Here is a 15771-nt window from a genome sequence, read left to right as displayed (position 1 = left end):
TTACATCTGAATGTTTCAAAAGTAGATTGGGTGTTACACATGGATGCGTGTGGAAAGTGGCAGTCGCGTGGACGACGTTCGGAGCGTCGCGTGACCACTGCTGGTGCGCTCCCCCGTGAGCCAGACGCGCTAAGCGCTCGTTGCTCCCTGTGTTGGCATCGTCCGGATGCAGTTTGGTAAGTTTGTAATTTTTTATTTTTATTTAAGGTTAACGAAGAACTTGTAGGTTTGTTTGAACACTAGACTAGATTAAAAATTAAAATTTGATTGGATTTTCTTGGGCGATAGTGTGGTACGATGTTGTTTCGAGCCTAAACGCGGCGCCAAACGCCTTTTTTTTCTGGCCACCTTCTGCCGCCACGGAGTAGACGCCATGCCACCGCACGCACGTCGCCCATCGCAGGGGCTGCCAAGTGCCAACAAAGCCCCCCACCCGCACCGCAGTTCCTCGAAGCCGTACCACACGGGTACGCCGACGCACCGCACCACCACCACCACCGTCGGCCTCGTCAAGTCGCTCCACTAGCACCGGTCGATGTGCTGCAGCCTCCTCCATAGCTGCCGTATAACCGCAAGCAACCTCCCACCCAGGAGCAAACATCTGAGACTAAAGGGGGTCCTTTAGTCCAGGGTCAGAAACCGGGACTAAAGGTTCTCCCAGCTTTAAAAAAATAATGCCTCCACCGCTGCGTCCCGTGAGATTTGAACCCAAGACCTCATACATTGCCTCGCGCGTAGCTTACCACCCCACCTACACAACACATCTAACAATGGATGGGATGCTTCCCTTTTGAACTAACCCATCGGTAGTCCCGGTTGGTAACACCAACCGGGACTAAAGGGTCTACATTTAGTCCCGATTGGTGTTACCAACCGGGACTAAATGTTGGAGGACTTTTAGCCCCGGTTGGTGTAGTCTCAGTTGGTGTCTCCAACCGGGACTAAAGGTCCCCTGCCACTGTGCCAAGCGCAGTAGCCGTTGGGCAGGGACCTTTAGTCCCGGTTGAAGACACCAACCGGGATTAAAGGGCTCTCTAGTCCCGAGAAAAAAAAAATATCAAGTCCATTTTAGCGTAGAATGAAAAGTGTGTTCTCTACCGGTGAGGCCACCGCCAGAAGCAGCAACTCCGGCCGCACGCCGCCAGATTTGCGCGGATGCCCCCGTCGTCCAGCCTCAACTTCTTCCCTGCGCCGCCAATGAGCATCCTCTCCTCCACTGTAGCTGTCGCCGATGTGATCTGGCCGAAATGGGTAGATCCAGGCGTCGGATCACCGGATATGCCCACCCCCGGTGAGGATATGGCTCGCTACGCTGTTGCCGCCTTCCCGGACGCCAGATACCACAACCACAGGAGACGCAACGGCATCGTATCAGCCGCCGCAACAACGAAGGCATGCCGCCGCAGTCATGGCCATCGCCGTCAGGAGCAGCGCAAAAGAAGGGGAAAGGTCCGCCACGTCCACACGGGACGCCGTCAACAGCAGACTAACCGTACCCCTGATTTCTATATTGTTGGCGTGTTCCGAAAATTTTGGCAAAATGAATACGGTAGCATTTTCGTTGTTATTTAGCAATTAGTGTCCAATCATAATTTAATTAGGTTTAAAAGATTCGTCTCGTAGATTTCGTCTAAACTGTGTAATTAGTTTTATTTTTTATTTATATTTAATGCTTCATACATGCGTTTTTGTATTCGATATAACGAGAAATCTTGAAAAATTTGACGTTTTGGGAGGAAACTAAACAGGGCCTAATTGTGATTATGTAAGCAAGTGACTAGAATGTAAACGGTAGTAGAGATGACAAAGTCAAGAGAAGGAGGGTCCAGGAACAGCGTCAGAAATTACCCCAACTACTAATGCAAAAGGTACTGATGGAGACACAAGAAAGTGAACAGAAGCAGAACACGGGAAGAGCTCTCCAGAAATTCCCCACCTTCATGGCTTCTCTTCTCTAACCCCAACACCAAAATTCCTCCAAATCAAGAGATTATTCTTCAAGATGGTACCAAGAGCAGTCCAATCCTATTGCTCCCGCTCCATTCTTGGTTGATTCTTGATTTGGTGGTGCCGACGTGCCGTCGCCGGCGTCCGTGCCGTTGTCACGGAGCTGAGCCATTGTCCACCGTGTTGCCGAAGCCGTGGTGATTGAGCTGCAGCAATCCTGTTGCGGTACTAGCTGCCTTACAGCACTGATTAATATTGTTCTGGGTATTCTCCTCCCATAATTAACACCATTGTATTTGCCAGAGAGGGGAGCTAGGAGGTTGAGATGGCGGGCATGGCGGTGAGCGCTGCCACAGGGGTGTTGAGCTCACTCCTCTCCAAGCTATCGGAGCTGCTCACTGAACAGTACATGCAGCGCAAGGGGGTCCGAAGGGATATTGAGTTCCTCTGCCGTGAGTTGACTGATATGAATGCAGCACTTGAGAAGCTGTCGGGCATGGAGAAGCTTGATGTCCAAACAAAGGTGTGGAGGGACAAAGTTCGCGAGATGGCCTACGATATCGAGGACTGCATCGATATCTTCATGCACAAGCTTGGGCTTGGCCAAGGAGATGACAAGGATGGCTTATTTCACAAGATTGTAGGCAAGGTTAGGGAGCTGCGAATGCACTATCAGCTTGCAAACATGATTCAGGACATCAAAGCTCGTGTTGAGGAGCAGAGTAAAATACGAGATAGATACAGGATTGATGAATCTATCTCAACATCTAGAGTGGTGGTGGAAGTTGACCCAAGGCTTCCTGCATTGTTTGAGGATGCAAAAAGGCTTGTGGGTATTGATGGTCCACGGGAGGAAATCTCTAAACTGTTGATGGGAGAAGGTGGCAGTCATTCTGGACAACTTAAAATGCTGTCCATCGTGGGTTTTGGTGGCCTCGGCAAGACAACACTTGCTAACCAAGTGTACTCTAAACTCAAGAATGAGTTTGAATGCACAGTTATCGTTTCAGTCTCTAGAACTCCTCACATGCCAAAGATTTTTAAGGACATACTGTCCAGAGTTGGATATCGTGGCACAGAAATGGAAAATGATGTCCAAAAGCTTATCGAGATCCTTAGAGCAACGCTAAAAAATAAGAGGTATATGTTCATCTAGAATTTATTGTAATATATTTATTTGTAGACTTTTTAATGTTCTGTTTGTAATCGCCTGTCTTAAATATCTACATTTTTCCTTTGTCATCTAATAGTAGCAATATGTAAACTTGCCAAGTTATTTTCTGAAGCTTATCAATAGATATCTCGTTTATTCTTTGAGCAAATACATTTAATTCATTTTAAAAATTACCAAGCATGATTCTGTACATTAAAAATTTATGATGAGTTTTAAGTTTTCACATAAATTAACTGCGCGCAAAAAACATATCTAGGTTTTGTTTGTTAATTCTTTGAAGAAATTTAAGGATTTTGCACATTGTGGAGTAGTGTTGTCTAAACACTTATATTTGGATGCCTTGTCTTGTATATCCCAACTTCACATTCTACATATTTCAGATTTATATATGTATTTGTAATTAAATATGATGAGTTAACATCACCACGATATATATATTTTTTATTTTGTTAGCATTAGCAAATGTAATCTTACAAAAAGCATAAGTGATAGACGACATCTGTTGGCCCTCGATCTCCCTGCACAAGGTGAGTGATTAGCTCACCAACACCCCCACACTCTCACTCACGGCTAGAGGCAGAAGAAGAGATGAGAACAGAGCACACAACCAGCACAAACACCTGTGCTGAAACTCTGAACAGAGTTGCTTCTATTGCATTGTCTAGTATATATACATGATTTAGTACCTCTACAAGGTACGCTAGAGTATGGCTGACCTCTCCCTACATGGCTGATGTATGCCACTATCATATTGGCCTATATATTGCCATACTTCTACTCTATGTTACACGGATACGTCCAGGAAGCCGCGTATCGCGTATCAGATACGTATCGGATACGGATACGTGTCCGATACGCCCAGGATACGTATCCTCGGAGTATCCGATTTTTTTTTATTTTCGCGAATTATGGAAACGTGGGCTGATACGTATCAGCCTTGTGGATACGGCCCAGCCCAGTAAACAACCCTTCCTCTGCCCTCGACGCCCTAGAGAGGAACGAATCGACAGGGAGAGCAGAAAAAGGAAGAGGAAGTGAGGAACAAATTGACAGGGTCGCAGATGCCGCACGCTCCGCTGCCCGCATCCGCGACATCCCCGTTCGGCGCTCTCGGCTCCGAGCTCCGAGCTCTCCGATTCGCCTCACAGGTACCGCCGCGCCACTCTCGGCTCCGAGCTACTTATCGCACTGCCGCCGATTCGCCTGGCCCAGCGAGCCGCTGCCGTCGGCCTCGACTGCCGATTCGCCGGAAGCCGCGCGCCGCTACCTCCACTCGCCTGGCACTGCGCGTCGCCGCCGCCGCCTGAAGCTGCTCGCGCCGCGCTCTGAGGCTGGCCTAGGGTTAGGACCTGAGAGCGGATTAGGGATTTGGGGCTGGCTGAAGTCACGAGTGGTGCCGTGGTGCCGCTGGGGGCTGGCTGAAGTGAAGTCTGCTCTTTACGTGGACTTTGGTGGGCCGTCGCTGGGCTGGACCTGATGAGCGGATGCTGCTGTTTCTGTGGTCCACATTATTCTTATTTTTATTTTATTTTTTAAATAGTAAACGTATCCGCGTATCGTTTTTTTTGGAAAATTGCCGTATCCGCGTATCCGTATCCTTCCGATACCGATACACGTATCCGTATCCGTGCAACTTAGCTTCTACTAGTCCAAAAGGTACATCAAGAGCTGACCACAACCCCTGCTTCAGCAAAAGACCAATCAAGGGCAGCACATTATCTTAGAACATCCACCATCCATCACCTTTTAACTAGTCATAAGTGATGGGCTATAAAAGCATGTACCATTACCGTCTAGACTGACAATTAATCAATAATTGTGTCCCGTCACTAGCTGTGACACTGAAAAGTGACGACTGTTTGTTCATCACTTTAGATAAGTAATTAGTGACGTGTCCTGTGTCAAGGAAAAAATGCCACGGTAGGGGAAACCCCTACTGTATTCCCCTCAAAAGAAAAAGGAAAAACTGTCATCACTTATATTGAGTTATAGAAGTTATTTGGTCCTGTGACCTGCTATTTTGATCAATCGTCCCTCGTATTGATTTTTGTGCTCAGCTAATAGAAAATATTAGAATGATGTTCAAGCAATGACAAAAACATAAGGTTCCTTCTTATTTAAGTGACATATTACTCATTTATTTTGTCATATTGTGTTGCAATTGGAACTGACTTAAAAGTTACTTACTTTGCAGGTACTTTGTCATAATTGATGACCTATGGAGCATCAAAGATTGGCGCAGTATTGGGTGCGCTTTTGTGGAAAATAATAATGGCAGCAGAGTGATAACTACCACACGTATTCAAGACGTTGGTGCAGCCTGCTGCTTTCCAAGTCAAGGCCATGTATACCAGATGCAACCCCTTAATAAGATTCACTCAAGAAGGTTGTTTTTCAAACGACTGTTTGACATAGAAGATAACTGTCCTGAGCAATTCAGACAGATTTCAGATGACATGTTAAGCAAATGTAAAGGGGTACCGTTGGCAATTACTAGCATTTCCAGCCTTTTGGCTAACCACATGCACGTCGAGATATGGGAGAAAATACATAATTCGTTGGGTTCTGAGTTGGGCACAAATCCTACACTGGAATGGTTGAGGCATGTGTTAAGTCTTAGCTACAATGACCTGTCCCATGAGCACAAGACATGCTTGCTATATCTTGGTACGTATCCCGAAGACTTTGAAATCCCCAAGGAAGATTTGCTGAGAAAATGGATAGCTGAAGGATTTGTTATGGAAAAGCATGGTTTAGATCTGGAGGAAGCTGCTGAGAACTGTTTCAATGAACTCATCAATAGAAGTATGATCCAACCTTGCTTCGATGAAGATGACTTTGGTAATGTGTGGAAATGTCAAGTTCATGACCTAATGCTTGAGCTTATTATATCAAAGTGCAAAGACGAAAATTTCATCGCTATAATTGATAAGTTTCACATAAATGGAGCATCACAAGTTCGTCGGATCAGCCATCGATTCCATGACAGAGACATGGCCCTGACAGTCGAGAGTATGAGTGCATCACAAGTTCGGTCATATATTTCCTTCCCTGCGGCTAAGTGTATGCCTCCACTTTTGAGGTTTGGGCTGTTGAGAGTCTTGGGCATGGAACATAGCTTTTCTATGGAGCCTATGTGTATTGATCTGTCTGCTATAAATCACCTTTTTCTGCTGAGGTATCTAAGGGTCCGGAACTTTCGTGTTGAGCTGCCAAAGAAATTTGGCAAACTAAAGCATTTGATGACCTTAGATATGTCCCAGTCTAGGTTCTATCTTGATCAACAACTATCGGATTTTAGTTCCTTGACATCTCTAAGGTATCTTAGTTTGCCAGGACGGGTAGCGTTCAAAAACGGTCTTAGCAAGCTGTGCAACCTACGTGACCTATCCTTTTTTGACATTGGGACTAATTCCGTAGAGTGCATCAGAGATCTTGGTGAGCTGACCAATCTTAGGAATCTTTCGGTGATATATGGTTACTCTAGGCCAGGTGGGGTAGAAAATAATCATGAGACAATCCTGGCTGCCTCTATTGACAAGCTTGGGAACAGCAACCTCCGCTATCTTGAGTTTGTGGTTTGGTCTGGTGACAGTGCCCCCTCAGCAGAATTCTGGAGTAGTTGCTTGGCATGTCCACGGCATCTGCAGAGGCTTCAGTTGTTCTGCTCAATACCCAAGGTTCTACACTGGATTGCGCATGCTGACAGGTTGGCCGATTTGTATCTAGAAGTCCAGGAGCTTCGGAGTGATGACATCCAGTCTCTTGCGCAGTTGCCCTGCCTCATCCACCTCAGGTTAATAGCTATAACAACAGAGAAAAATATCATTATCCATCGAAACACGTTCCCTAGCCTGAAGCATTTCCGTTTTTCTTGTGATTTGTCATGCCTCGAGTTTGAGCCAGCAGCAATGCCACTGCTACTGAGACTGTACATACATCTTGATGGTCGTGGACGAGGTGCGATCCAACTGCAAGAGGGCAGTCCAGTTAGTGGCATCGAGCACCTTGCTAGCCTTGAAAAGATCTCCTTGCGCTTGGTTATACATGCCAAATGCGATCAGGGGTCCAAAATAGAATCTGCATGTAGAGACGCCATCAGCAGGCACCCGAAAAGTCAAGCCATTAAGATTTGTATAGACTGTTATGAGTGTGATGAAAATTGGAGTGTGGTATGTAGAGACAGAAATACTGTTGCATGGATTAGTGGAGAGGATTCAATATGAAATGGCTATCGTTCCACCCAAACACATTCCCTAGCCTGAAGCATTTCGATTTCTCTTGTGAGCTATCGTTCCTCACTTTTGAGCCATCCGCGATGCCATGGCTACAGATACTGAACATAGATCTTGATGGTCGTGAAGAAGGTACAATGCAACTGCCAGAGGGAAGTCCAGTTGGTGGCATCGAGAACCTTGCTAGCCTTGAAAAGATCTACTTGTTGATACGAGCCAAATGCGTTCGCAGGCAGCCAAGAAGACTAAAAGTAGAGTCCGCATGCAGGGAAGCCATCAGAAGGCACCCGAAAAGTCAATCCATGCTGATTTATAGTGTATACTGTAACGAGTTTGACGAAATTGGACATGAAGTACAAGGGAGCCAAGAAGACTAAAAATGATGGATTACTGGTACGCTTGAGCTGTCTTTATTTGTTCCGATCTTCGTCTCTTCTTTGAATTTTTAACCATGGTCATGTTTGCTTTGTTCCTTACAGCTGACTTGGATTTGCTACAGTTGCACCAAGTCGTACATTCGTAGTATATGTTTGCAAGATTTGATCTGCTACTTTGGATGCCCTGTTCATGCCTTCACTTCCCCCTGTTGGTTCAGCCATAGTGGCATAACAAGTAGGCATTTCGAAATATCGTACTCGTCATTTTGAAATGATTAATTTGTCCTACATATGATCTGTTCGCAATAGTGCTGCCCAAAAACCATGGTCTAAATTTTGGCAGCCATTTTTTTTTACTTTCATTTAAACTAAGAATGCAGTTGATTGAATAACTATAATTGGTACCTCCAACTCAACTGTTTTGTTTTTGTCAAGTACATTGCCTCAATACTTTAGAGACGATGTATTTTTTCCTCTGATCAAATGAAAGAACTACCAATAATGCCACAGTACCTGCAGATTTCTTCGTCATAAAACCTTATGACCAGGGCTACCTAAAATGCTCCTATGACTTTAGAAGTTTGATCATCATCAAGGCGCTTGAAATAAGGGGAATGGTTATGTTCACGGGGTGTATCTGTCATCTATTTACACTCTGAAAATGTATATAGCTTCTCTGGAGCCCTGAAACTTAGCTATTTTTGTTTTTGTCAAAATCAAATTTCTACAGAAGGTTATTAATTTTTTCCGCACAATATAAGTGGCCCTGGTATACAGGAGCATTGCATTACCAATTGTCCGATTGTTGGCAGTACGATTTGTATAATTTTCACAAAATGTACAGTTGGTTTGTCCAGTACTAACTAGGACCGTGTATGTTGCAGATCGCCTACTCTGCCAGGTGGCACTTGGTTTCTTTTTCTTCGTCCATGGCACATTACCCCCTGCAAAATAAAATGATGGCTGGTCTGCAGAAGCGCAATGCTCAAATAGATTGAGACTATGTATTTCCAAACGACGGTACTCACTTGTGTAGTATGCTTGCTCCCTTTCTGTATGTTCTCAAACGAGCTGTTACTGTTTTCAATATCCTAAGTGCCCTCTTTTATTCTGCAATTAATTTTCCGTTGGTCAATGAGACCCCAGGTCAAAGAAATAATGAGCCAAGTTAAATATTTGTTGAGAAAACACTTCTGTACAAGCTTCATTATTCAGCGCCACATGCTGTCATACCAAACTTGCCTAGGGTCTGGCCTAATTCCAAAGAACTTTTGGGTTAATATAACACTGCTACTGCCTGCATATATTTCGATAATATGAACCTTGACGCGCTGCTTCATTGGTGCGCCAGTGGTGGTGGCGTCCATAGCATAGTAGCATAGCAGAACGGGCCTACTCACGAGGCTGCCGGAACGAAGAGAAAACGAATCAATTATAGTTTGGTAAGTTTGCACTCTTTTATATTTGTTTAAGGATAAAATGAAGAAGGAAGAACTTGTGGGTTTGTTTGAACGCTAAACTAGATTTAAAACTATAATTTGATTGAATTTTTTGACCGTACGATGTTGTTTCGACCCTCACCGAGATAGGTGAGTTTCACTGAAAGTCAGTCATTGCAGACAGAATCCCAGAACCCATCTCGATCGCATAGGTTCCCTCCTTGCTATAGAGAAATGGAAGAGACGAACAGAATCTGAAGGAAGGGAGTTCGGCTTGGGTCTGGACTCATGGGCTGAGCCCATGCGGATCTAGGTGAAAAATAATTAAGCAAATGTTTAATTAATTTTTTTTTGAGGCAAACAGGAGGGGTGAAGCACCCCTACTGAAAAACTTTATTAAAAAACTTCAATTAATTAGCTGGGACCTTGAGATTCGTGCGATTTTTTGAAAGAGGAGTATTGGTGTTTTACTTTATTTATTATGTGTGTATCATTGGTAACAAAATTAAGTTTCCCCATTGAAACAAAATAAAATCTGAATAATATCTTCCCTTCATGAGGCGCTGAGTGGAGTCAACTGCAGATTAACCGTACCCCTGATTTCTATATTATTTTGGCGTGTTCTAATTGTGATTATGTAAGCAAGTGACTAGAATGTACGAAGTAAAAGGTGGTAGAGATATCACGTTCAAAAAAAAAAAGTAGTAGAGATTAAAAAATCAACAGAAGAAGGATCCAGGAAGAGCTCCAGAAATTACCCCAACTATGTACTGCAAAAGGTACTGAAGACAGAAGAAAGCGAACAGAAGGAGAACACGGGAAGAGCTCTCAAGAAATTCCCCACCTTCATGGCTTCTCGTCTCTAACCCCAACACCAAAATTCCTCCAAATCCAAAGATTATTCTTCAAGATGGTGCCAAGAGCAGTCTAATCCTATTGCTCCCACTCCGTTCTTGGCTGATTGGGTGGTGCATTCGCCGGCGTCCGTACCGTTGTCACGTGAGCCGTCGCTGTCGCCGACTGGCCGGCCGTGCCGTGGGGCGCGTTGCCTCGGAAGGTCTTGCTTGCTGGCTACCTGCTGGCCTTACTTGTTGCTGCCGCGGCGATTAAGGAGTTGACCGTTGTGATTAAGGTTCTCCCTTTGAGATAAGCTCTGAATATTCTGATTGTGATTTCACACCATTGTTGGCTTGTTTCTGACAGAGAGGGGAGCTAGCTAGGAGGTTGAGATGGCGGGCATGGTGGTGAGCGCTGCAACCGGGGTGTTGAGCTCACTCCTCTCCGAGCTATCAGACCTGCTCACTGACCTGTACAAGCAACGCAAGGGGGTCCGAAGGGATATTGAGTTCCTCTGCAGTGAATTGACTGACATGAATGGAGCACTGGAGAAGCTGGCGGGCAGGGAGAAGCTTGATATCCAAACAAAGGTGTGGAGAGACAAGGTTCGCGAGATGGCCTACGATATCGAGGACAGTGTTGACATCTTCATGCACAAGCTTGGCCAAGAAGACGATGACAAGGATGGATTATTTCACAAGATTTCACGCAAGGTTAGGGAGCTGCGACTGCACTATCAGCTTGCCAACAAGATTCAAGAGCTCAGAGCTCCTGTTGAGGAGCAGAGCCAATGCCGAGATAGATACAGGATTGATGAATCGATCCCAGAATCTAGGGTAGTGGAAGTTGACCCAAGGCTGCCTGCTATGTTTGAGGATGCAAAGAGGCTTCTTGTGGGCATTGATGGTCCACGGGAGGAGATCATCAAACAGTTGATGGAAGAAGATGACAGCGAATCCGGACGACTTAAAGTGCTGCCCATCGTTGGTTTCGGTGGCCTCGGCAAGACAACACTTGCAAACCAAGTGTATGCTAAAATCAAGAATGAGTTCGAATGCACAGCGTTCGTGTCGGTCTCTAGAACTCCTCACATGCCAAAGATCCTGAAGGACATACTCTCCAGAGTTGGATATGGTGGCACAGAAATGGAAGATGACGTCCAAAAGCTAATCGAGATCCTTAGAGCAAGGCTCACGACAATAAGAGGTATGTGTTTATCTGGAATTTATGGTAAACTTACCAAATTATTATTTTCTAAAGCTTATCTATAGCTATATCATTTCTTCATTGAGCAAATAAGTTCAATTCATTCGAATTGCCAAGCGTTATTTTATTCCAACAAATTAAAATAATTTAATAACATCATAAATTTAAATACTACTAGCAGTTCATATTTTATCTTTTTCACATATATCTTTATTTTTCAATTTAACTGATTTGTGGAATTTTTGTTTTGTGGTTTTCGGGGAATGGATTTTTGGATATCAACATTGTGCTACATTGATAGGTGGATCAGTATTTCTATATGTGTATACTTTGGTGTAGTAACGTTACATTTTGTACATTCAAAATTTAGGATGAGTTTTTAGTTGTCAGATAAATTTACTATGCACGAAAAAACATATCTAGGTTCTTTTTGCTCTTTGAAGAAATTTAAGTGTTCTGCGCTATTGTCTAATTAATTATTTATATTTCAATGCCTCATCTTTTATATCCAAATTAGATATTCTACATATTTCAGATTTAAGCAATATATTTTTATTGGCTGGCAAATATATTCTTACAAAAAGCATAAGTGACAGACGACATCCACCATCCTTCACCTTTTATTATAAGTGATAGGCTACTAAAGCAAGTAACTTTACTGTCGTAAGTTTCAATAGTTGTTGTGTACCTGCTGGTACAATCGACTTATCTACAGAGACCCTTGCATAGAGGTCGTTTGCATTCCTATCCTAAAAGTCGATTTTGACCACCTCTAGAAATCCTTTTGTTGTAGTGTAGTACGTACCTGTGTTCCTCAAGGACCAAAATTAATTGGTAACAAAGAATCATTACCCAATAATTTTCATTATTGGCCACTTAATAAAGACATCAAGGAGATGTCTCAGTTACAGTACGAAGAATTTAAAAAGGACTGATGACCGCCGGCTATTAAAAAAAAACTCTTGAGAAATATTAAATTTTGTATTGCCACACCAATAACTCCTAAAAGTTATTGGGTCATGCAACCAGATATTTCGATCTGTCCTTCCTCATATCGAATTTTTGCTCAGCTACTACCAAATATCAAAATAGTAGTTGAAGTAATGGAAAAAGCATAAATTTCACTATTATTATTTAAGTGACATATTACTCATATTTAATTTTTCATATTGTGATGCAAAGGGGATTGACATAGAAGTTACTTACTTTGCAGGTACTTTGTCATAACTGACGACTTATGGAGCATCAAGGATTGGCGCACTATTGAGTGTGCTTTTGTGAAAAATAACAATGCCAGCAGAGTGATAACTACCACACGTAATCAAGAAGTTGGTACAGCCTGTTGCTTTCCAAGTCAAGGCTATGTATACCAGATGCAACCCCTTAATGAGCTTCACTCAAGAAGGCTGTTTTTCAGAAGGTTATTTGACACAGAAGACAGTTGTCCTGAGCAATTCAGAGAGATTTCGAAAGACATGTTACGGAAATGTAAAGGGGTGCCATTGGCAATTACAAGCATTGCAAGCCTTTTGGCTAATACACAAAGCATGCACATTGAGATATGGGTGAAGATACACAATTCATTGGGTTCAATGTTGGACACAAATCCTACACTGGAATGGATGAGGCACGTGCTAAGTCTTAGCTACAATGACCTGTCCTATGAGCTCAAGACATGCTTGTTGTATCTTGGTATGTATCCTGAAGACTATGAAATCCCCAAGGAAGGTTTGGTGAGAAAATGGATAGCTGAAGGATTTGTTACGGAAAAGTGTGGTGTAGATCTGGAGGAAGCTGCTGAGAACTGTTTCAATGAACTCATCAACAGGAGTATGATCCAACCTTGCTTCAATGAACATGGTTTTGGTGAGGTGTGGGCATGTCAAGTTCACGACCTAATGCTTGATCTTATTATATTGAAGTGCGAAGAGGAAAACTTCATCACTATAATTGATAGGAAGTATCCAATGAATGGAGCATCACAAGTTCGCCGGATCAGCCATCAGTTCAATAACAGAGACATGGCCTTAACAGTCGAGAGTATGAGGGCATCACAGGTTCGGTCATATATTTCCTTCCCTGCGGTTGATTGTATGCCTCCACTTTCGAAATTTGAGCTTTTGAGAGTCTTGGACATAAAACCTAGAACTCCTATGACCTCTATGTGCCTTGATTTGTCTGCTATAAATCACCTTTTTCTGCTCAAGTATGTGAGGGTCAGTGGCTTTCGTCTCAAGCTGCCAAAGAAATTTGACAAGCTAAAGCATTTGATGACCCTTGATATGCTCAAGCCATGGTTGGAGGCTAGTTCTTGTGAACAACTAACGGATTTTAATTCCTTGTCATCTCTAAGGCATCTCAAGTTACAAGGACCTGTAGTGTTCATAAATGGGCTTAGCAAGTTGTGCAACCTACTTTATCTGTCCGGTTTTGAAATTGGGATTAATTCCATTGAGTGCATCAGAGATCTCGGTGAGCTGACCAATCTTAGGAATCTTCAAGTGATGTACAATTATGACTCCAGTGCAGATGGCGTAGAAAATAATCCTGAGACAATCCTGGCTGCCTCTCTTAACAAGCTTGGCAACAGCAACCTCCGCACTCTGGATTTTTTAGTTCATTTTAGTCCTTGGCCCCCCGTCAGCACAATTCTGGAGTAACTGCTTAACACGTCCACGGCATCTACAGAGCCTTAGCTTGTACAAGGTATTAATGCCCAAGCTACCAAATTGGATTGCGCATGCTGACAGGTTGGCGGATGCTGTGCTAGAGATCCAGGAGCTCTGAAGTGATGATGTCCAGGTTCTTGCACAGTTTCCCTGCCTCATCAACCTCCAGTTAAGAGCATACACAATCCCAGAGAAGAGCATCATTATCCACCCCAAAACATTCCACAGCCTCAAGATCTTCAAATTCTATAGTGATGATGAGCTGACACGCTTAACTTTTGAGCCAGCCGCAATGCTGCAGCTACAGAGACTGAAGATACAACTTGATGCTCGCGAACAAGGTGCAATGCAACTGCAAGGGGGCAGTCCAGTTGGTGGCATCGAGCACCTTGCTAGCCTTGAAGAGATCTCCTTGTTTATAGTTGCCAAATGCAATCAGTGGGCCAAAATAGAATCTGGATGCAGAGACGCCATCAGCAGGCACCCAAAAAGTCAAGCCATAAAGATTGATGTAAGTGGTTGTGAGTTTCGATGAAAATGGAAAATTCGTAAGAGAAATCTGAAATACTGCTGCAGGGACTAGTGGAGAGGATTAAATGTCAAGCGTGGTGATGAATTACTTACTGGTACGCATATGTTGTCCATAGTTTGTTCTGAGTTTCGTCTCTTTTTATATTTTTGAACCCTGATCATGTTAGCCCTGTTTCTTTCTTTGATTAGAATATTGCTAGAACTCGCATAGATGGCTAGCCTCTGCTACTTTTGGATGCCCTGTTCGTGTCTTCATTTCTCACGGCTCCTTCAGACATAGGCCCTGTTCGCTTGTCTTAAATTTGGCTTGTTCGGCTTGTTTTTTCAGCTGAAACAGTGTTTTTCTCTCACAACAATTCAGTCGGAACAGTGTTTTTCAGCCAGTTTCAGCCAAAATTCAGACCAGCGAACGGGGCCTAGTGGCATAACAGATAGGCACAACCGCACAAGCGCAATCGATCTTTCATAACCTCTAGTCCGGGCCTAGCAACGGGCACAACAATGAGCCGGCCCCTCGCCAGGCGTGATGTAATGATGTTCTCGGCCGGAGTACCTGCGCTTCTGCTGCATTCTTGCATGAGGCGTGCTTCTCATGTCATGTTCCACGGCGCGAGAGGCCTCAGCATGCATTTATGCATCAATGGTTTGTTAGTGCTTAGTGTTGATGAGCTTGTAAGACCTTTCATGAGTCATTTCTTGGTCATGGCAACTAGCAATTTGAATACAAAGTGGCGACTGGACATGTCGGCCCTCCAGAAGCCGACAGGGGCAATTTCACCATTTTTCAAGCACCATCCATCTCAACAAAAGCATGATCTTTCATGGTGTATATATATTTGCAATTTGCATTTATGTACTTCATTTATATATATAGATAGTAGCGCGGCGCCTACACCACCAGTGAGTCACCTCCAACATCGTGAGCCGTCGTGAGCCGTCAAAATTCCGCTCAACCATAGTAAAAAATTTCTTGTATCCATATTATATATATAATGCCAGAGGAGAGTAATTATATATACATGGTATATATAGACGTATAGTAGAAGAAGAGATCGAGCTGGAGCCTGTATAGAGCGCCTTGCCGACGAGCACCTTGCCAAGCTAGCTAAGTCACATTCATACACCAAAATATATAGGCTGCCAAATATATATATAAGTAGCGCCCACCACAAGTCAGACACCACCAACGTCAGCCAGCAAATGGCCACCCGAAACAGCAGGACCGCCGCCAGAGTGCCAGCGGCGGCACTGCTGCTTCTGCCGCCGCTTCTTGTACTTGCGACAACCGTCTCGCTGGCCTCGGCGGCGCGTCCTGCACCTGCTAACCCTAGCCTGTAGTCTTCCGCTCTGGCGCCC

The 15771-nt window shown here is 44.0% G+C and overlaps 2 protein-coding genes across 8 annotated transcripts; both read left to right on the top strand.

Moving 5' to 3' along the window:
* Positions 1–1861: 1861 nt before the first annotated feature.
* On the top strand, positions 1862–12566 carry LOC136511990 (disease resistance protein RGA5-like). Of its 7 annotated transcripts, XM_066505999.1 has the most exons (6): positions 1862–2172; positions 2251–3087; positions 5316–7749; positions 7836–7968; positions 8618–8787; positions 8880–8893. In XM_066505999.1, exons 2-3 carry the CDS (start codon positions 2273–2275, stop codon positions 7345–7347), a joined length of 2847 nt encoding a protein of 948 aa, XP_066362096.1. In that variant the 5' UTR covers positions 1862–2172; positions 2251–2272; the 3' UTR covers positions 7348–7749; positions 7836–7968; positions 8618–8787; positions 8880–8893. The 7 variants fall into 7 exon arrangements, with proteins under 7 accessions (XP_066362096.1, XP_066362097.1, XP_066362095.1 ...); XM_066506000.1 differs by having other exon boundaries at positions 7856–7968; positions 8618–10397; XM_066505998.1 differs by having other exon boundaries at positions 8618–10397.
* Positions 12567–12588: 22 nt separating this feature from the next.
* LOC136511992 (disease resistance protein RGA5-like) lies at positions 12589–13875 on the top strand. Its single transcript, XM_066506005.1, has one exon. It carries the CDS (start codon positions 12589–12591, stop codon positions 13873–13875), a length of 1287 nt encoding a protein of 428 aa, XP_066362102.1.
* The last annotated feature ends 1896 nt before the right edge of the window (positions 13876–15771 follow it).

Source organism: Miscanthus floridulus, chromosome 16, assembly GCF_019320115.1.
Source record: "Miscanthus floridulus cultivar M001 chromosome 16, ASM1932011v1, whole genome shotgun sequence".
NCBI classification, from domain to species: domain Eukaryota; kingdom Viridiplantae; phylum Streptophyta; class Magnoliopsida; order Poales; family Poaceae; genus Miscanthus; species Miscanthus floridulus.
This window is presented reverse-complemented; position numbering and strand designations above follow the sequence as displayed.